At 47.3% G+C, this 22,158-nt stretch overlaps 1 protein-coding gene across 6 annotated transcripts in view; it reads right to left on the bottom strand.

Annotated features, from left to right (window-relative positions):
* The window catches only part of LOC106574160 (Nance-Horan syndrome protein), a 105,787-nt gene that overhangs the window by 37,883 nt on the left and 45,746 nt on the right, over window positions 1-22,158 (bottom strand). For all 6 annotated transcript variants that reach the window (XR_006759792.1, XM_045697530.1, XM_045697533.1 and 3 more), the window contains one exon: window positions 3,819-3,993. Coding sequence is in view for 5 of the 6 variants with exons in the window: in XM_045697530.1 (XP_045553486.1) it covers window positions 3,819-3,993 (175 nt within the window). In the remaining variant the exon portion in view is untranslated. The remainder of the gene's footprint in view (window positions 1-3,818; window positions 3,994-22,158) is intronic.

Here is a 22,158-nt window from a genome sequence, read left to right as displayed (position 1 = left end):
AACAGACCAGCTTTTAACCATAACTTAAACAGACCAACAGACAGCCAGGAGGCCCTGCCTGGTTCTAACATGACTTAAACAGACCAACAGACAGCCAGGAGACCCTGCCTGGTTCTAACATGACTTAAACAGACCAACAGACAGACAGGAGGCCCTGCCTGGTTCTAACATGACTTAAACAAATGTCAATATGCCTTGTACACTGTTGTTTAGGATAGTTATCATTGTTTTAGTTTACTGCGGAGCCCAAGTCCCACTCAACATGCCTCAGATACCTCTGTCCTACCTCCCACAAATGTGGTGACCTCATCCAGCATAACTAGTGCCTCCAGAGATGCAACCTCTCTTATTGTCACTCAGTGCCTGGGTTTACCTCTACTGTACCCGCACCCCACCATACCCGTCTGTACATTATGCCCTGAATCTATTCTACCGCGCCCAGAAATCTGCTCCTTTTATTCTCTGTCCCCAACGCACTAGACGACCAGTTCTTATAGCCTTTAGCCGTACCCTCATCCTACTCCTCCTCTGTTCCTCAGGTGATGTGGAGGTTAACCCAGGCCCTGCGTGTCGCCAGGCACTCCAATTTGTTGACTTCTGTAACCGAAAAAGCCTTGGGTTCATGCATGTTAACATCAGAAGCTTCCTCCCTAACTTTGTTTTACTCACTGCTTTAGCACACTACGCCAACCATGATGTCCTTGCCATGTCCGAATCCTGGCTTAGGAAGGCCACCAAAAATTCGGAGATTTCCATACCCAACTACAACATTTTCCGTCAAGATATAACTGCCAAAGGGGGAGGATTTGCAATTTACTCCAGAGATAGCCTGCAAAGTTCTGTCATACTTTCCAGGTCTATGCCTAAACAGTTTGAGTTTCTAATTAAAAAAATTAATCTCTCCAGAAATAAGTCTCACTGTTGCCGCCTGTTATAGACCCCCCTCAGCTCCCAGCTGTGCTCTGGACAACATATGTGAATTGATTGCCCCCCCCATCTATCGTCAGAGTTCGTACTGCTAGGTGACCTAAACTGGGATATGCTTAACACCCCAGCCATCCTACAATCTAAGCTTGATGCCCTCAATCTCACACAAATTATTAATGAACCCACCAGGTGTTGTACCCCAAATCCGTAAACACGGGCACCCTCATAGATATCATCCTGACCAACATGCCCTTTAAATACACCTCTGCTGTCTTCAATCAGGACCTCAGCGATCACTGCCTCATATCCTGCACCCGTAATGGGTTCGCGGTCAAACGACCACCCCTCATCACTATCAAACGCTCCCTAAAACACTTCAGCGAGCAGGCCTTTCTAATATTACCTGGCCCAGGTATCCTGGAAGGATATTGACCTCATCCCATCAGTCGAGGATGCCTGGTCGTTCTTTAAAAGTAATTTCCTCACCATCTTAAATAAGCAATGCCCTTTCAAAAAATCTAGAACTAAGAACAGATATAGCCCTTGGTTCACTTCAGACCTGACTGCCCTCGATCAGCACAATAACATTCTGTGGCGGACTGCATTAGCATTGAATAGTCTGCGCGATATGCTACTTTTCAGGGAAGTCAGGAACCAATACACGTAGTCAGTCAGGAAAGCTAAGGCCAGCTTTTTCAAACAGAAATTTGCATCCTGTAGCTCTAACTCCAAAAAGTTTTGGGACACTAAAGTCCATGGAGAATTAGAACACCTCCTCCCAGCTGCCCACTGCACTGAGGCTAGGAAACACTGTCACCACTGATAAATCCACTATAATCGATCATTTCAATAAGCATTTCTCTACGGCTGGCCATGCCTTCCTCCTGGCTACCCCAACCCCAGCCAACAGCTCAGCTCAGCACCCCCCCCCCGCAGCTACTTGCCCCAGCCTCCCCAGCTTCTTCTTCACCCAAATCAAGACAGCAGATGTTCTGAAAGAGCTGCAAAACCTGGACCCGTGCAAATCAGCTGGGCTAGACAACCTGGACCCTCTCTTTCTAAAATGATCTGCCAAAATTGTTGCAACCCCTCTGTTCAACCTCTTTTGTATCGTCCGAGATCCCTACAGATTCGAAAGCTGCCGCGGTCATCCCCCTCTTCAAAAGAGGGTGACACTCTAGACCCAAACTGTTATAGACCTATATCCATCCTGCCCTGCCTTTCTAAAGTCTTCGAAAGCCAAGTTAATTAACAGATCACTGACCATTTCGAATCCCACCGTACCTTCTCCACTGTGCAATCTGGTTTCCGAGCTGGTCATGGGTGCACCTCAGCCACGCTCAAGGTCCTAAACGATATCATAACCACCATCGATAAAAGACAGTACTGTGCAGCAGTCTTCATCGACCTGACCAAGGATTTCGACTCTGTCAATCACCGTATTCTTATCGGCAGACTCAACAGCCTTGGTTTCTCAAATGACTGCCTCGCCTGGTTCACCAACTACTTCTCAGATAGAGTTCAGTGTGTCAAATCGGAGGGCCTGTTGTCCGAACCTCTGGCAGTCTCTATGGGGATGCCACAGGGTTCAATTCTCAGGACGACTCTCTTCTCTGTATACATCAATGATGTCGCTCTTGCTGCGGGTGATTCCCTGATCCACCTCTATGCATGCGACACCATTCAGCATCACTACTCTGGACGGTTCTGACTTAGAATATGTGGACAACTACAAATACCTAGGTGTCTGGTTAGACTGTAAACTCTCCTTCCAGACTCATATTAAACATCTCCAATACAAATTAAATCTAGAATCTGCTTCCTATTTCGCAACAAAGCCTCCTTCACTCACACTGCCAAACATACCCTCGTAAAACTGACTATCCTACCGATCCTCGACTTCGGCGATGTCATATACAAAATAGCTTCCAACACTGTACTCAGCAAACTGGATGCAATCTATCACAGTGCTATCCGTTTTGTCACTAAAGCCCCTTATACCACCCACCACTGCGACCTGTATGCTCTAGTCGGCTGGCCCTCGCTACATATTCGTCGCCAGACCCACTGGCTCCAGGTCATCTATAAGTCTATGCTAGGTAAAGATCCACCTTACCTCAGCTCACTGGTCACGATAACAACACCCACCCGTAGCACGCGCTCCAGCAGGTATATCTCATTGGTCATCCCCAAAGCCAACACCTCCTTTGGCTGCCTTTCCTTCCAGTTCTCTGCTGCCATTGACTGGAACGAATTGCAAAAATCGCTGAAGCTGGAGACTTATATTTCCCTCACTAACTTTAAGCATCAGCTATCTGAGCAGCTAACCGATCGCTGCAGCTGTACACAGCCCATCTGTAAATAGCCCACCCAATCTACCTACCTCATCCCCATATTGTTTTTATTTACTTTTATGCTCTTTTGCACACCAGTATCACTATTTGCACATCACCATCTGCTCATCTATCACTCCAGTGTTAATCTGCTAAATTGCAGTTACTTCGCTACTATGGCCTATTTATTAAATTACCTCCTCATGCCATTTGCACACAGTGTATATAGACTTTTTTTCTTCTATTGTGTCATTGACTGTACGCTTGTTTATTCCATGTGTAACTCTGTGTTGTTGTTTGTGTCGCACTGCTTTGCTTTATCTTGGCCAGGTCGCAGTTGTAAATGAGAACTTGTTCTCAACTAGCCTACCTGGTTAAATAAAGGTGACGGACAGAATGATGAGGGCTGGTGTTGCTGTGGTACATGCAGCAACAGAGGAGACCTCTGAAACAATACACACTGGTTAAGTGGGCCCTGGTCAAAAGTAGTGCACTATATAGGCAATAGAGTGCCATGTTGGATGCATTCACAGGGTTCAGAAGCTGCATGGTATTTACCAGTGATGTTAATTGGGATGACGCAGGATGGGATGACTTGTGAGTCACTCTTCATCCTCTCCTGAGGTGTGGGCAGTGGGAGAACTCTGGACCAGTTAGTCTGCTTGTCCAGCGTGGAGGGAACGTTAGGGACAGGGTGCCGAGGTCGTTGGCCGAGACGGTCAGATGGAGCAGCCTGAAACAGACGGACAGTAAGTGGTGGTGAGGGTGAGGGGTTGGGTTATGGTTAAGGTTAGGTTAATGTAGCTGGGTTACAGCAGAGTTACATGCAGATGGTTAGGGTTATTGTCATTGATCCATAATAGTGATTTAATAAAAACATGATCACAGTTAGAAGTATCCTATAACATGCACAAAGACAACATTTGAACTATCTATAAAAAAAAAAAAGTCAACTTCATGCAGGGCCATAACCTGAGACATAACTATAACACACAAAGACATTCATTGAGCACAACACATTTAGGTCTGGCATTGGAAGACAGTTCTTCCACAGTCAGAGGACCATCAGACAGAACACTACAGGACAGGTATCAATAGGATAGAAGAGATAAAGAGATAGATGTACTGTATGTAACTGATATACAGTACCAGTCAAAAGTTTGGACACACCTACTCATTCAAGGGTTTTTATTTTTACTATTTTCTACATTGTAAAATAGTGAAGAAATCAAAACTATGAAATAACACATATGGAATCATGTAGTAACCAAAAAAGTGTTAAATAAATCAAAATATATTTTATATTCTTCAAAGTAGCCACCCTTTGCCTTGATGGCAGATTTGCGCACTCTTGGCATTCTCTCAACCAGCTTCATGAGGTAGTCACCAGGAATGCATTTCAATAAACAGGTGTGCTTTGTTAAGTGTATTTGTGGAATTTCTTTCCTTCTTAATGCATTCAGTTGTGTTGTGACATGGTAGGGGTGGTATGGCAAGGTAGGGGTGGCATACAGTGATAGACCTATTTGGTAAAAGACCAAGTTAATATTATGGCAAGAACAGCTCAAATAAGCAAAGAGAAACAACAGTCCATCATCACTTTAAGACATGAAGGTCAGTCAATCTGGAAAATGTAAAATAACTTTGAACATTTCTTCAAGTGCAGTCGCAAAAACCATCAAGCGCTCTGATGAAACTGGCTCTCATAACGACCGCCACAGGAAAGGAAGACCCAGAGTTACCTCTGCTGCAGAGGATAAGTTCATTAGAGTTAACTGCACCTCAGAGTGCAGCCCAAATAAATGCTTCACAGAGTTCAAGTAACAGACACATCTCAACAACTGTTCAGAGGAGACAGCATGAAATCAGGTCTTCGTGGTCAAATTGCTGCAAAGTAACCACTACTAAAGGACACCAATAAGAAGACTTGCCTTGGGCCAAGAAACACAAGCAATGGACATTAGACCGGTGGAAATCTGTCAATGAGTGCAATTTGAGATTTATGGTTCCAACCACCATGTCTTTGTGAGAAGCAGAGTAGCTGAACGGATGACCTCCGTATGTGTGCTTCCCACCGTGAAGCATGGAGGAGGTGGCGTGATGGTGCTTTGCTGTGATTTATTTAGAATCCAAGGCACACTTAACCAGCATTGCTACCACAGCATTCTGCAGCGATACGCCATCCCATCTGGTTTGCGCTTAGTGTGACTATCATTTGTTTTTCAACAGGACAATGACCCCAACACACCTCCAGGCTGTGTAAGGGCTATTTGACCAAGGAGAGTGATGGAGTGCTGCATCAGATGACCTGGTCTCCCCAATCACCTGATCTCAACCCAATTGAGATGGTTTGGGATGAGTTGGACCGCAGAGTGAAGGAAAAGCAGCCAACTGCATGTCGCTCCGCTCCCCGTAACAAGCCGCTCCGCTCCCCGTAACAAGCCGCTCCGCTCCCCGTAACATACCGCTCTGCTCCCGAAAACAAGCCGCTCCGTAACAGGCCGCCCCGTAACATGCCGCCCCGTAACATGCCGCTCCGCTCCCCGTAACATGTCGCCCCGTAACATGCCGCTCCGCTCCCCGTAACATGCCGCTCCGCTCCCCGTAACATGCCGCCCGTAACATGCCGCTCCGCTCCCCGTAACATGCCGCTCCGCTCCCGTAACATGCCGCCCCGTAACATGCCGCTCCGCTCCCCGTAGCATGCCACCCCTCTCCCGTAACATGCTGTCCTGCTCCCCGTAACATGCCGCTCCCGTAACAAGCCGCCGCTCCGCTCCCCGTAACAAGCCGCCGCTCCGCTCCCCGTAACAAGCCGCCGCTCCGCTCCCCGTAACAAGCCGCCGCTCCGCTCCCCTCCCCTCCCGTAACATGCCGCTCCGCTCCCCGTAACATGCCGCTCCGTAACATGCCGCCCCGTAACATGCCGCCCCGTAACATGCCGCCCCTCTCCCCGCACCAAGTCGCTCCCCGCTACAAGCCGCGCCGTTCCCCGCAACAAGCCGCTCCGCTCCCCGCAACAAGCCACTCCACTCTCCCACTCCCCGTAACAAGCCGCGCAGCTCCCCATAACAAGCCGCCGCTCCGCTCCCCGTAACATGCTGCCCCGTAACATGCCGCTCCGCTCCCCGTAACAAGCCGCCACTCCGCTCCCCGTAACGAGCCGCCGCTCCACTCCCCGTAACGAGCCGCTCCGTAACATGCCGCCTCGTAACGTCGCCCCGTAACATGCCGCTCCGCTCCCCGTAACATGCCACCCCTCTCCCCATAACATGCCACCCCTCTCCCCGTAACATGCTGCCCCGTAACATGCCCCACCGCTCCCCGTAACAAGCCGCCGCTCCGCTCCCCGTAACAAGCCGCCGCGCCGCTCCCCGTAACAAGCCGCCGCGCCGCTCCCCGTAACAAGCCGCTCCGCCGCTCCCCGTAACAAGCCGCTCCGCTCAGCGTAACAAGCCGCTCCGCTGCCCGTACCATACCGCCCCGCTCCCCGTAACACACCTCCCTCCTGCTCCCCGTAACATACCGCTCCCCGGCAACAAGCCGCTCCGCCCTCCCGCTCCCCGTAACATACCGCTCCCCGTAATCCAAGATGGCGTAGCAGTTCAGACGTCCTCTACCCTCCTCTTGTCGTGTCCCGTGTATATATATATAAAAAAAAATCTTCACTTATCTTTTACATTTTTTCTTCTAAAAACTCAACCTCAAAGCACTCTCCTGCAACCCGCCTCACCAATTTAAAAAAGAAAGTATTATTTACCTCATCTGAATTCCACAACAGAAGCTAGCCAGAGGTTAGCCATTTTCACTGGCTAACGTTGGAGTTCAGCTAGCCACGGTTAGCTGTCCTCAGCTATCCATTAGCTCGAAAAGCTATCGCCAGTTTTTGTACAGCGCGACTCAGACCAGAGCATACCGGACCTATTCTCTCTCCTTTCCCCGATTTCTACCGCAGGCTCAGGACATTTACACCTGGATCTTGCAGCTAACTAGCTGCTACCTGAGTGACTATTGGCAACGTCGGTCACGGAATTAACACACATTATTACGGAGCTAGCCAGCTGAAGAGTTCCGTCAGCCACTCGTGGGCTTTTCCTGAGCTAGCCAGCTGAAGTGTCTCCTGGGCTACAATCACCTATCCTGACCCTTTTTACTGCCGATGCGGAGCCCCATCGGGTCTTCACGACTGGACCACCGACGTTATCTGCCCGAGGGAGTTATCCAACTGGCCCCTCTGTTGCGACGTAACCTGATCGCCCATCTGCGGCCGGCTAATCGTTAGCTGTCTTATCGGCTGCGATCTGAATAGGTCTATCGGACACTTTTCTTGGGCCACTATAACTAACTATTTTGCCAACTTGGACAGGTCCCCCCTTCCACACGGAACCCCACTAACCCACAGACGGAAACGCACGAGGTGGCTAAAAACAGACCTCCCTCCATCTTCCACCAGCTTGCTACCTATGGCCCGGCTAGCTGTCTGAATCTCACTGGACCCTTTGATCACTCGGCTAAGCATGCCTCTCCTTAATGTCAATATGCAATGTCCATTGCTGTTCTGGTTAGTGTTTATTGGCTTATTTCACTGTAGAGCCTCTAGCCCTGCTCATTATACCTTATCCAACCTCTCAGTTCCTCCACCCTCACATGCTATGACATCTTCTGGTTTCAATGATGTTTCTAGAGACTATATCTCTCTCATAATCACTAAATGCCTAGGTTTACCTCCTCTGTACTCACATCCCACCATACCTTTGTCTGTACATTATACCTTGAAGCTATTTTATCGGCCCCAGAAACCTGCTCCTTTTTCTCTCTATTCTGGACGTCACAGACGACCAATTCTTATAGCTTTTAGCCGTACCCTCATACTTATTCTTCTCTGCTCCTCTGGGGATGTAGAGGTGAATCCAGGCCCTGCAGTGCCTGGCTCCACTCCTACTCCCCAGGCGCTCTCTTTTGATGACTTCTGTAACCGTTATAGCCTTGGTTTCATGCATGTTAACATTAGAAGCCTCCTCCCTAAGTTTGTTTTATTCACTGCTTTAGCACACTCTGCCAACCCAGATGTCCTAGCTGTGTCTGAATCTTGGCTTAGGAAGTCCACCAAAAACTCTGAAATCTTCATCCCTAACTACAACGTTTTCAGACAAGATAGAACGACCAAAGGGGGCGGTGTTGCAATCTACTGCAGAGATAGCCTGCAGAGTTCTGTCCTACTATCCAGGTCTGTACCCAAACAATTTGAACTTCTACTTTTAAAAATCCACCTCTCCAAAAACAAGTCTCTCACCGTTGCCGCCTGCTATAGACCCCCCTCGGCCCCTAGCTGTGCTCTGGACACCATATGTGAACTGATTGCCCCCCATCTATCTTCAGAGCTCGTGCTACTAGGTGACATAAACTGGGACATGCTTAACACCCCAGCCATCCTACAATCCAAGCTTGATGCCCTCAATCTCACACAAATTATTAATGAACCCACCAGGTACAACCCCAAAGCCGCAAACACTGGCACCCTCATAGATATCATCCTAACCAACGTGCCCTCTAAATACACCTCTGCTGTTTTCAACCAAGATCTCAGCGATCACTGCCTCATTGCCTGCACCCGTAATGGGTCAGCGGTCAAACGACCTCCACTCATCACTGTCAAACGCTCCCTGAAACATTTCAACGAGCAAGCCTTTCTAGTCGACCTGGCCCTGGTATCCTGGAAGGATATTGACCTCATCCCGTCAGTAGAGGATGCCTGGTTATTTTTTTTAAATGGCTTCCTCACCATCTTAAATAAGCATGCCCCTTTCAAGAAATTTAGAACCAGGAACAGATATAGCCCTTGGTTCTCCCCAGACCTGACTGCCCTTAACCTGTTAGGGCTAGGGGGCAGTATTGACACGGCCGGATAAAAAAAACGTACCCGATTTAATCTGGTTACTACTCCTGCCCAGTAACTAGAATATGCATATAATTATTGGCTTTGGATAGAAAACACCCTAAAGTTTCTAAAACTGTTGAATGGTGTCTGTGAGTATAACAGAACTCATATGGCAGGCCAAAACCTGAGAAGATTCCATGCAGGAAGTGGCCTGTCTGACAAGTTGTTGTTCATCTTGGCTCTTTTTATTGAAGACTGAGGATCTTTGCTATAACGTGACACTTCCTACGGCTCCCATAGGCTCTCAGAGCCAGGGAAAAAGCGGAATGATATCGAGGCAGCCTCTGGCTGAAACACATTATCGCGTTTGGCAAGTGGCCGATCAGAGTACTATGGGCTTAGGCGCATGCCCGAGTCGACCCCATGCTTTATTTTCTTTCGTCTGTTTACCTAAACGCAGATTCCCGGTCAGAATATTATCGCTTTTTTATGAGAAAAATTGCATAAAAATGGATTTTAAACAGCGGTTGACATGCTTCGAAGTACGGTAATGGAATATTTAGAATTTTTTTGTCACGAAATGCGCCATGCTCGTCACCCTTATTTACCCTTTCGGATAGTGTCTTGAACGCACGAACAAAACGCCGCTATTTGGATATAACAATGGATTATTTGGGACCAAACCAACATTTGTTATTGAAGTAGAAGTCCTGGGAGTGCATTCTGACGAAGAACAGCAAAGGTAATAACATTTTTCTTATAGTAAATCTGACTTTGGTGAGTGCTAAACTTGCTGGGTGTCTAAATAGCTAGCCCTGTGATGCCGGGCTATCTACTGAGAATATTGCAAAATGTGCTTTCACCGACAAGCTATTTTAAAATCGGACATATCGAGTGCATAGAGTTCTGTATGTATAATTCTTAAAATAATTGTTATGTTTTTTTGTGAACGTTTATCGTGAGTAATTTAGTAAATTCACCGGCAGTGTTCGGTGGGAATGCTAGTCACATGCTAGTAACATGCTAATGTAAAAAGCTGGTTTTTGATATAAATATGAACTTGATTGAACAAAACATGCATGTATTGTATAACATAATGTCCTAGGTGTGTCATCTGATGAAGATCATCAAAGGTTAGTGCTGCATTTAGCTGTGGTTTGGGTTTATGTGACATTATATGCCAGCTTGAAAAATGGGTGTCTGATTATTTCTGGCTGGGTACTCTGCTGACATAATCTAATGTTTTGCTTTCGCTGTAAAGCCTTTTTGAAATCGGACAATGTGGTTAGATTAACGAGAGTCTTGTCTTTAAAATGCTGTAAAATAGTCATATGTTTGAAAAATGGAAGTTTTCGGATTTTAGAGGAATTTGTATTTCGCGCCACGCCCATCATTGGATATTGGTGCAGGTGTTCCGCTAGCGGAACGTCTAGATGTAAGAGGTTAACGAGAGTCTTGTCTTAAAAATGGCGTAAAATAGTCATATGTTTGAAAAATTGAAGTTTTTGCATTTTTGAGGTTTTTGAATAACGCGCCATAGAGGTTAACCAACACAAAAATATCCTGTGGCGTTCTGCATTAGCATCGAACTGCCCCCGCGATATGCAACTTTTCAGGGAAGTTAGAAACCAATATACACAGGCAGTTAGAAACGCCAAGGCTAGCTTTTTCAAACAGAAATTTGCTTCCTGCAACTCAAACTCTAAAAAGTTCTGGGACATTGTAAAGTCCATGGAGAATAAGAACACCTCCTCCCAACTGCCCACTGCACTGAGGATAGGAAACTCTGTCACCACCGATAAGCCCACTATAATTGAGAATTTCAATAAGCATTTTTCTACGGCTGGCCATGCTTTCCACCTAACTACCCCAATGCATTCAACAGCACTACACTCCCCACAGCTACTCGCCCAAGCCTCCCCCATTTCTCCTTCTCCCAAATCCATTTAGCTGATGTTCTGAAAGAGCTGCAAAATCTGGACCCCTACAAATCAGCTGGGCTTGACAATCTGGACCCTTTCTTTCTAAAATTATCTGCCGAAATTATTGCAACCCCTATTACTAGCCTGCCCAGTTGGATGGGCTGTTTACAGATGGGCTATGTACAGGTACAGTGATCGGTAAGCTGCTCTGACAGCTGATGCTTAAAGTTAGCGAGGGAGATACAAGTCTCCAGTTTCAGTGATTTTTGTAACTCGTTCCAGTCATTGGCAGCAGAGAACTGGAAGGAAAGGCAGCCAAAGGAAGTGTTGGCTTTGGGGATGACCAGTGAAATATACCTGCTGGAGCACGTGCTACGGGTGGGTGCTGCTATGGTGACCAGGGAGCTGAGGTAAGGTGGATCTTTACCTAGCAAAGACTTATAGATGACCTGGAGCCAGTGGGTCTGGCGACGAATATGTAGTGAGGGCCAGCCAACGAGAGCATACAGGTCGCAGTGGTGGGTAGTATATGGGGCTTTGGTGACAAAACGGATGGAACTGTGATAGACTACATCCAATTTGCTGAGTAGAGTGTTGGGGCTATTTTGTAAATTACATCGCCGAAGTCAAGGATCGGTAGGATAGTCAGTTTTACGAGGGTATGTTTGGCGGCATGAGTGAAGGAGGCTTTGTTGCGAAATAGGAAGCCAATTCTAGATTTATTTTGGATTGGAGATGCTTAATGTGAGTCTGGAAGGAGAGTTTACAGTCTAACCAGAAACCTAGGTATTTGTAGTTGTCCACATATTCTAGGTCAGAACCGTCCAGAGTAGTGATGCTAGGCGGGTGGGTGCGGGCAGCAATAGGTTGAAGAGCATGCATTTAGTTTTACTAGCATTTAAATGCAGTTGGAGGCCACGGAAGGAGTGTTGTATGGCGTTGAAGCTCGTTTGGAGGTTTGTTAGCACAGTGTCCAAAGAAGGGCCAGATGTATACAGAATGGTGTCGTCTGCGTAGAGGTGGATCAGAGAATCACCAGCAGCAAGAGCGACATCATTGATATACCGTGGGGCAAAAAAGTATTTAGTCAGCCACCAATTGTGCAAGTTCTCCCACTTAAAAGATGAGAGGCCTGTAATTTTCATCATAGGTACACTTCAACTATGACAGACAAAATGAGAAAAAAAATCCAGAAAATCACATTGTAGGATTTTTAATGAATTTATTTGCAAATTATGGTGGAAAATAAGTATTTGGTCAATAACAAAAGTTTCTCAATACTTTGTTATATACCCTTTGTTGGCAATGACACAGGTCAAACGTTTTCTGTAAGTCTTCACAAGGTTTTCACACACTGTTGCTGGTATTTTGGCCCATTCCTCCATGCAGATCTCCTCTAGAGCAGTGATGTTTTGGGGCTGTCGCTGGGCAACACAGACTTGTTTGGGATCATTGTCATGCTGAAAGACCCAGCCACGTTTCATCTTCAATGCCCTTGCTGATGGAAGGAGGTTTTCACTCAAAATCTCACGATACATGGCCCCATTCATTCTTTCCTTTACACGGATCAGTCGTCCTGGTCCCTTTGCAGAAAAACAGCCCCAAAGCATGATGTTTCCACCCCCATGCTTCACAGTAGGTATGGTGTTCTTTGGATGCAACTCAGCATTCTTTGTCCTCCAAACACGACGAGTTGAGTTGTACAAAAAATTTATATTTTGGTTTCATCTGACCATATGACATTCTCCCAATCCTCTTCTGGATCATCCAAATGCTCTCTAGCAAACTTCAGACGGGCCTGGACATGTACTGGCTTAAGCAGGGGGACACGTCTGGCACTGCAGGATTTGAGTCCCTGGCGGCGTAGTGTGTTACTGATGGTAGGCTTTGTTACTTTGGTCCCAGCTCTCTGCAGGTCATTCACTAGGTCCCCCCGTGTGCTTCTGGGATTTTTGCTCATCGTTCTTGTTATCATTTTGACCCCATGGGGTGAGATCTTGTGTGGAGCCCCAGTTCGAGGGAGATTATCAGTGGTCTTGTATGTCTTCCATTTCCTAATAATTGCTCCCACAGTTGATTTCTTCAAACCAAGCTGCTTACCTACTGCAGATTCAGTCTTCCCAGCCTGGTGCAGGTCTACAATTTTGTTTCTGGTGTCCTTTGACAGCTCTTTGGTCTTGGCCATAGTGGAGTTTGGAGTGTGACTGTTTGAGGTTGTGGACAGGTGTCTTTTATACTTATAACAAGTTCAAACAGGTGCCATTAATACAGGTAACGAGTGGAGGACAGAGGAGCCTCTTAAAAGAAGAAGTTACAGGTCTATGAGAACCAGAAATCTAGCTTGTTTGTAGGTGACCAAATACTTATTTTCCACCATAATTTGCAAATAAAATTTATTAAAAATCCTACAATGTGATTTTCTGGATTTTTTTCTTCTCATTTTGTCTGTCATAGTTGACGTGTACCTATGATGAAAATTACAGGCCTCTCTCATCTTTTTAAGTGGGAGAACTTGCACAATTGGTGGCTGACTAAATACTTTTTTGCCCCACTGTATACATAGAAGAGAGTCGGGCCCGAGAATTGAATCCTGTGGCACCCCCATAGAGACTGCCAAGAGGTCGAGACAAGAGGACCTCCGATTTGAAACACTGAACTCTGTCTGAGAAGTAGTTGGTGAAACAGGCGTGGAAGTTATTTGAGAAGCCAAGGCTATGGAGTCTGCCGATAAGAATGCGGGGATTTACAGTGACATACCACTCTCCTCTACTATACCACTCTCCTCTACTCCCCATACTATACCACTCTCCTCTACTCCCCATACTATACCACTCTCCTCTACTCCCCATACTATACCACTCTCCTCTATTCCCCATACTATACCACTCTCCTCATACTATACCACTCTCCTCTACTCCTCATACTATACCACTCTCCTCTCCTCCCCATACTATACCACTCTCCTCTACTATACCACTCTCCTCTACTCCCCATACTATACCACTCTCCTCTACTCCCCATACTATACCACTCTCCTCAACTCCCCATACTATACCACTCTCCTCTATTCCCCATACTATACCACTCTCCTCCCCATACTATACTACTCTCCTCTCCTCCCCATACTATACCACTCTCCTCTCCTCCCCATACTATACCACTCTCCTCTCCTCCCCATACTATACCACTCTCCTCTCCTCCCCATACTATACCACTCTCCTCTCCTCCCCATACTATACCACTCTCCTCTCCTCCCCATACTATACCACTCTCCTCTCCTCCCCATACTATACCACTCTCCTCTACTCCCCATACTATACCACTCTCCTCTACTATACCACTCTCCTCTACTCCCCATACTATACCACTCTCCTCTACTCCCCATACTATACCATTCTCCTCTACCACTCTCCTCTACTCCCCATACTATACCACTCTCCTCAACTCCCCATACTATACCACTCTCCTCTACTCCCCATACTATACCACTCTCCTCTACTCCCCATACTATACCACTCTCCTCTCCTCCCCATACTATACCACTCTCCTCTCCTCCCCATACTATACCACTCTCCTCTCCTCCCCATACTATACCACTCTCCTCTCCTCCCCATACTATACCACTCTCCTCTCCTCCCCATACTATACCACTCTCCTCTCCTCCCCATACTATACCACTCTCCTCTCCTCCCCATACTATACCACTCTCCTCTCCTCCCCATACTATACCACTCTCCTCTCCTCCCCATACTATACCACTCTCCTCTCCTCCCCATACTATACCACTCTCCTCTCCTCCCCATACTATACCACTCTCCTCTCCTCCCCATACTATACCACTCTCCTCTACTCCCCATACTATACCACTCTCCTCTACTCCCCATACTATACCACTCTCCTCTACTATACCACTCTCCTCTACTCCCCATACTATACCACTCTCCTCTACTCCCCATACTATACCACTCTCCTCTACCACTCTCCTCTACTCCCCATACTATACCACTCTCCTCAACTCCCCATACTATACCACTCTCCTCTACTCCCCATACTATACCACTCTCCTCTCCTCCCCATACTATACCACTCTCCTCTCCTCCCCATACTATACCACTCTCCTCTCCTCCCCATACTATACCACTCTCCTCTCCTCCCCATACTATACCACTCTCCTCTCCTCCCCATACTATGCCACTCTCCTCTCCTCCCCATACTATACCACTCTCCTCTCCTCCCCATACTATACCACTCTCCTCTCCTCCCCATACTATACCACTCTCCTCTACTCCCCATACTATACCACTCTCCTCTACTCCCCATACTATACCACTCTCCTCTACTATACCACTCTCCTCTACTCCCCATACTATACCACTCTCCTCTACCACTCTCCTCTACTCCCCATACTATACCATTCTCCTCTACCACTCTCCTCTCCTCCCCATACTATACCACTCTCCTCTCCTCCCCATACTATACCACTCTCCTCTCCTCCCCATACTATACCACTCTCCTCTCCTCTCCTCCCCATTCTATACCACTCTCCTCTCCTCCCCATTCTATACCACTCTCCTTTACTCCCCATTCTATACCACTCTCCTTTACTCCCCATACTATACCACTCTCCTCTCCTCCCCATACTATACCACTCTCCTCTACTCCCCATACTATACCACTCTCCCCATACTATACCACTCTCCTCTACTCCCCATACTATACCACTCTCCTCTCCATACCACTCTACATTCTATACCACTCTCCTTTACTCCCCATACTATACCACTCTCTTCTACTCCCCATACTATACCACTCTCCTCTCCTCCCCATACTATACCACTCTCCTCTCCTCCCCATACTATACCACTCTCCTCTACTCCCCATACTATACCACTCTCCCCATACTAGACCACTCTCCTCTACTCCCCATACTATACCACTCTCCTCTCCATACCACTCTACATTCTATACCACTCTCCTCTCCTCCCCATACTATACCACTCTCCTCTACTCCCCATACTATACCACTCTCCTCTACTCCCCATACTATAGCACTCTCCTCTACTCCCCATACTATACCACTCTCCTCTACTCCCCATACTATACCACTCTCCTCTCCTCCCCATACTATACCACTCTCCTCTCCTCCCCATACTATACCACTCTCCTCTCCTCCCCATACTATACCACTCTCCTCTCCCCATACTATACCACTCTCCTCCCCCATACTATACCACTCTCCTCCCCATACATATACCACTCTCCTCCCCATACTATACCACTCTCCTCCCCATACTATACCACTCTCCTCCCCATACTATACCACTCTCCTCCCCATACTATACCACTCTCCTCCCATACTATACCACTCTCCTCATACTATACCACTCTCCTCTACTCCCCATACTATACCACTCTCCTCTACTCCCCATACTATACCACTCTCCTCTACTCCCCATACCATACCACTCTCTTCTACTCCCCATACCATACCACTCTCTTCTACTCCCCATACTATACCACTCTCCTCCCCATACTATACCACTCTCCTCCCCATACTATACCACTCTCCTCATACTATACCACTCTCCTCATACTATACCACTCTCCTCATACTATACCACTCTCCTCATACTATACCACTCTCCTCATACTATACCACTCTCCTTTACCACTCTCCTCTACTCCCCATACTATACCACTCTCCTCTACTCCCCATACTATACCACTCTCTTCTACTCCCCATACTATACCACTCTCCTCTATTCCCCATACTATACCACTCTCCTCTATTCCCCATACTATACCACTCTCCTCATACTATACCACTCTCCTCTACTCCCTATACTATACCACTCTCCTTTACCACTCTCCTCTACTCCCCATACTATACCACTCTCCTCTACTCCCCATACTATACCACTCTCCTCTACTCCCCATACTAGACCACTCCCCATACTATACCACTCTCCCCATACTATACCACTCTCCTCTACTCCCCATACTATACCACTCTCCTCTACTCCCCATACTATACCACTCTACTCCCCATACTATACCACTCTACTCCCCATACTATACCACTCTACTCCCCATACTATACCACTCTCCTCTACTCCACATACTATACCACTCTCCTCTATTCCACATACTATACCACTCTCCTCTATTCCACATACTATACCACTCTACTCCCCATACTATACCACTCTCCTCCCCATACTATACCACTCTCCTCTACTCCCCATACTATACCACTCTCCTCTACTCCCCATACTATACCACTCTCCTCCCCATACTATACCACTCTCCTCCCCATACTATACCACTCTACTCCCCATACTATACCACTCTCCCCATACTATACCACTCTCCCCATACTATACCACTCTCCCCATACTATACCACTCTCCTCTACTCCCCATACTATACCACTCTCCTCTACTCCCCATACTATACCACTCTCCTCTACTCCCCATACTATACCACTCTCCTCTATTCCCCATACTATACCACTCTCCCTTACTCCCCATACTATACCACTCTCCTCTTCTCCCCATACTATACCACTCTCCTCTACTCCCCATACTATACCACTCTCCCTTACTCCCCATACTATACCACTCTCCTCCCCATACTATACCACTCTCCTCTACTCCCCATACTATACCACTCTCCCTACTCCCCATACTATACCACTCTCCCCCATACTATACCACTCTCCCCCATACTATACCACTCTACTCCCCATACTATACCACTCTCCCCATACTATACCACTCTCCCCATACTATACCACTCTCCTCTACTCCCCATACTATACCACTCTCCTCTACTCCCCATACTATACCACTCTCCTCTACTCCCCATACTATACCACTCTCCTCTATTCCCCATACTATACCACTCTCCCTTACTCCCCATACTATACCACTCTCCTCTTCTCCCCATACTATACCACTCTCCTCCCCATACTATACCACTCTCCTCTACTCCCCATACTATACCACTCTCCCTTACTCCCCATACTATACCACTCTCCTCCCCATACTATACCACTCTCCTCCCCATACTATACCAATCTCCTCCCCATACTATACCACTCTCCTCTCCTCCCCATACTATACCACTCTCCTCTCCTCCCCATACTATACCACTCTCCTCTCCTCCCCATACTATACCACTCTCCTCTCCTCCCCATACTATACCACTCTCCTCTCCTCCCCATACTATACCACTCTCCTCTCCTCCCCATACTATACCACTCTCCTCCCCATACTATACCACTCTCCTCCCCATACTATACCACTCTCATCCCCATACTATACCACTCTCCTCCCCATACTATAGCACTCTCCCCCCCATACTATAGCACTCTCCCCATACTATAGCACTCTCCTCTACTCCCCATTCTATACCACTCTCCTTTACCACTCTCCTCTCCTCCCCATACTATACCACTCTCCTCTACTCCCCATACTATACCACTCTCCTCTCCTCCCCATACTATACCACTCTCCTCTCCTCCCCATACTATACCACTCTCCTCTCCTCCCCATACTATACCACTCTCCTCTACTCCCCATACTATACCACTCTCCTCTCCTTCCCATACTATACCACTCTCCTCTACTCCCCATACTATACCACTCTCCTCTACTCCCCATACTATACCACTCTCCTCTACTCCCCATACTATACCACTCTCCTCTCCTCCCCATACTATACCACTCTCCTCTACTCCCCATACTATACCACTCTCCCCACACTATACCACTCTCCCCATACTATACCACTCTCCCCATACTATACCACTCTCCCCATACTATACCACTCTCCCCATACTATACCACTCTCCTCTCCTCCCCATACTATACCACTCTCCTCTCCTCCCCATACTATACCACTCTCCCCTCCTCCCCATACTATACCACTCTCCTCTCCTCCCCATACTATACCACTCTCCTCTACTCCCCATACTATACCACTCTCCTCTCCTTCCCATACTATACCACTCTCCTCTACTCCCCATACTATACCACTCTCCTCTACTCCCCATACTATACCACTCTCCTCTCCTCCCCATACTATACCAATCTCCTCTCCTCCCCATACTATACCACTCTCCTCTCCTCCCCATACTATACCACTCTCCTCTCCTCCCCATACTATACCACTCTCCCCACACTATACCACTCTCCCCATACTATACCACTCTCCCCATACTATACCACTCTCCTCTCCTCCCCATACTATACCACTCTCCTCTCCTCCCCATACTATACCACTCTCCCCTCCTCCCCATACTATACCACTCTCCTCTCCTCCCCATACTATACCACTCTCCTCCCCATACTATACCACTATCATTTTCCCTCTTTCTGGCTGCCCTCACCTTCCCTTCTAAGTTCCAGTTTGTTAATTTGTCATGTACACGTGATGTACATGTAGTACACGTGATGTACATGTAGTACACGTGATGTACATGTAGTACACGTGATGTACATGTAGTACACAGTGCAATGAAATGCTAACTGTCAGGTTAATCTCTTGACAATGCAACAACAATAGAACAAATATTTAGCTGAGTGAAGAAAAACAGTAATGCAAATAAAAGCTCAATGAATTAATTTCACAGATGTAATAATGTGCAGCTTTTTTAAAATGACAAATAGTTGCATAGCCTATATGAAAATAACAGACATGAGCCAAGCGTATTTACCTGTAGAACAGAATAAGTTATAAGACCTCCATTTAGTCAGTTCTACCACCTCAACATTGGCCATTTTAAACGGGGTTAAATATGAAGTTGTAGTAAAGTTCAGCTTCCTTCCATAGGGGGCACCGTGCTGCGGTCAGAAGATGGGCGCTTCAGTCAGAAAAACCTTCTGGGACGTGAGATGTCATCCAATCACATCAGGTACCATGTCACTCCAGGGGGCTTTCTGCAGTGTGAATGCTACTGCCTAGCACAGTATATTGGATTGTTTAAGTCATACAAATGTGTCAGTAAAACATTTGTTTTAAATACTGCATAGTGTGGTTATGGAAACTCAAAACAGACTTTACATTTTTTTTAATTAATAAAAAATGTTCACCATCAAAAGGTTTTGGGCTAGACCAAAAACACTGGGTCAGACTACTCTCTGACTTTCTGCTTCCCCAAACTTCAATCTGGTAACTAAACTAAACGTCAGAAATGTTTTCTTTGCTGCTCTCCGTGGAGCTTGGCAGTGCTGAAAACAAACCCTTTACTTCTGGCATTCCAAGCTGAAAGAAACACTGTATTTCTGAATGAATTAATCTGGTTAAAGAGCTCTTACCTTCAGGTCCTAACAGAGAGGTGCACATGAGTTCAACTGGTTCCCACCCTCCTCTACCCTCCTCTCATTCTTACCCTCCTCTACCCTCCTCTCATTCCCACCCTCCTCTACCCTCCTCTCATTCTTACCCTCCTCTACGCTCCTCTCATTCCCACCCTCCTCTACCCTCCTCTCATTCCCACCCTCCTCTCATTCCCACCCTCCTCTACCCTCTCATTCTTACCCTCCTCTACCCTCCTCTCATTCTTACCCTCCTCTACCCTCCTCTCATTCTTACCCTCCACTACCCTCCTCTCATTCTTACCCTCCACTACCCCCATGTCCAAGTTAAAGCAGCTCTCTCCTCTGGATGTCAGTTCCCAGCAGATTTAAGAGGCCACAAAAGGAACCGTCTCCTTGGAAACATTCCCCAAATAGTAAAACAAATCAAAGAGAACATTTACAGCTGATTTGTTTTTAGAACAATAAGGACGAGCGAGACACAGCGAGACACAGCGAGACACAGCGAGAGACAGTGAGACACAGCGAGAGACAGCGAGAGACAGCGAGAGAGAGCGAGAGACACAGCGAGAGACACAGTGAGACACAGTGAGACACAGCGAGACACAGCGAGACACAGCGAGACACAGCGAGAGAGAGCGAGCGAGACACAGCGAGAGACAGAGCGAGCGAGACACAGCGAGAGACACAGCGAGAGACACAGCGAGAGACAGAGCGAGCGAGACACAGCGAGAGACACAGCGAGACACAGCGAGAGACACAGCGAGACACAGCGAGAGACAGAGCGAGAGACAGAGCGAGTGAGACACAGCGAGAGACAGAGCGAGTGAGACACAGCGAGAGACAGAGCGAGTGAGACACAGTGAGAGACAGAGCGAGCGAGACACAGCGAGAGACAGAGCGAGTGAGACACAGCGAGAGACAGAGCGAGCGAGACACAGCGAGAGACAGAGCGAGAGACAGAGCGAGTGAGACACAGCGAGAGACAGAGCGAGCGAGACACAGCGAGAGACAGAGCGAGCGAGACACAGCGAGAGACAGAGCGAGTGAGACACAGCGAGAGACAGAGCGAGCGAGACACAGCGAGAGACAGAGCGAGTGAGACACAGTGAGACAGAGCGAGAGAGCCAGAAAGCGAGAGGCAGCGAGAGAGACAGGCAGATAATAAAAAGTTTTGTTTTCTTTGGTACTCTTTGGTATTAAAGCTGTGACGGTCTGGCTGTCCACTCTCGGAGACGGATGAACGGGGGGGGTCTGGGTAACCGCAGCACTGAGGCATGATGGGTAATCACAGACAGAACGCCGTCATTATGGAACCCAGTCATTATGTAACCCCAGGCTGCTGGGACTCGAACAGGTTGGAACCCTCTAATGCGACACACACATTCCAAACATACTGCAGCTCAGATGTCAAATGACTATTATTCTACAGCCTCTACAGGAACTAGGAAAACAACAGTCTGCTCTGTGAACATTTAAATTGGTCCAACTGTGTAAAAGAGAATGATTACTCAGGGATTGGGAGCAGGGATTGATAGATTTTTTACAGATGGCAGTTTATGACTCTGACCAGGTTAGAATCAGAGGAAACAAACAGAACAGAAAAGGAATGTTGAAAGAATGTTTGAGAAGCATTCTAGAGTTAGAACATCGCAACATCAGAACAGGCATAGAGAAGAGAGGAGAGGAGGAGACAGGAGAGAAGGAGAGAGGAGACAGGAGAGAGGAGGAGAGAAGGAGAGGAGGAGGAGACAGGAGAGAAGGAGAGAGGAGACAGG

Source organism: Salmo salar, chromosome ssa16 (assembly GCF_905237065.1).
Source record: "Salmo salar chromosome ssa16, Ssal_v3.1, whole genome shotgun sequence".
In the NCBI taxonomy this organism is placed as follows: Eukaryota; Metazoa; Chordata; class Actinopteri; order Salmoniformes; family Salmonidae; genus Salmo; species Salmo salar.
Note: the sequence above shows the minus strand (reverse complement) of the source record. Positions and strands in the feature narration are given on the sequence as shown.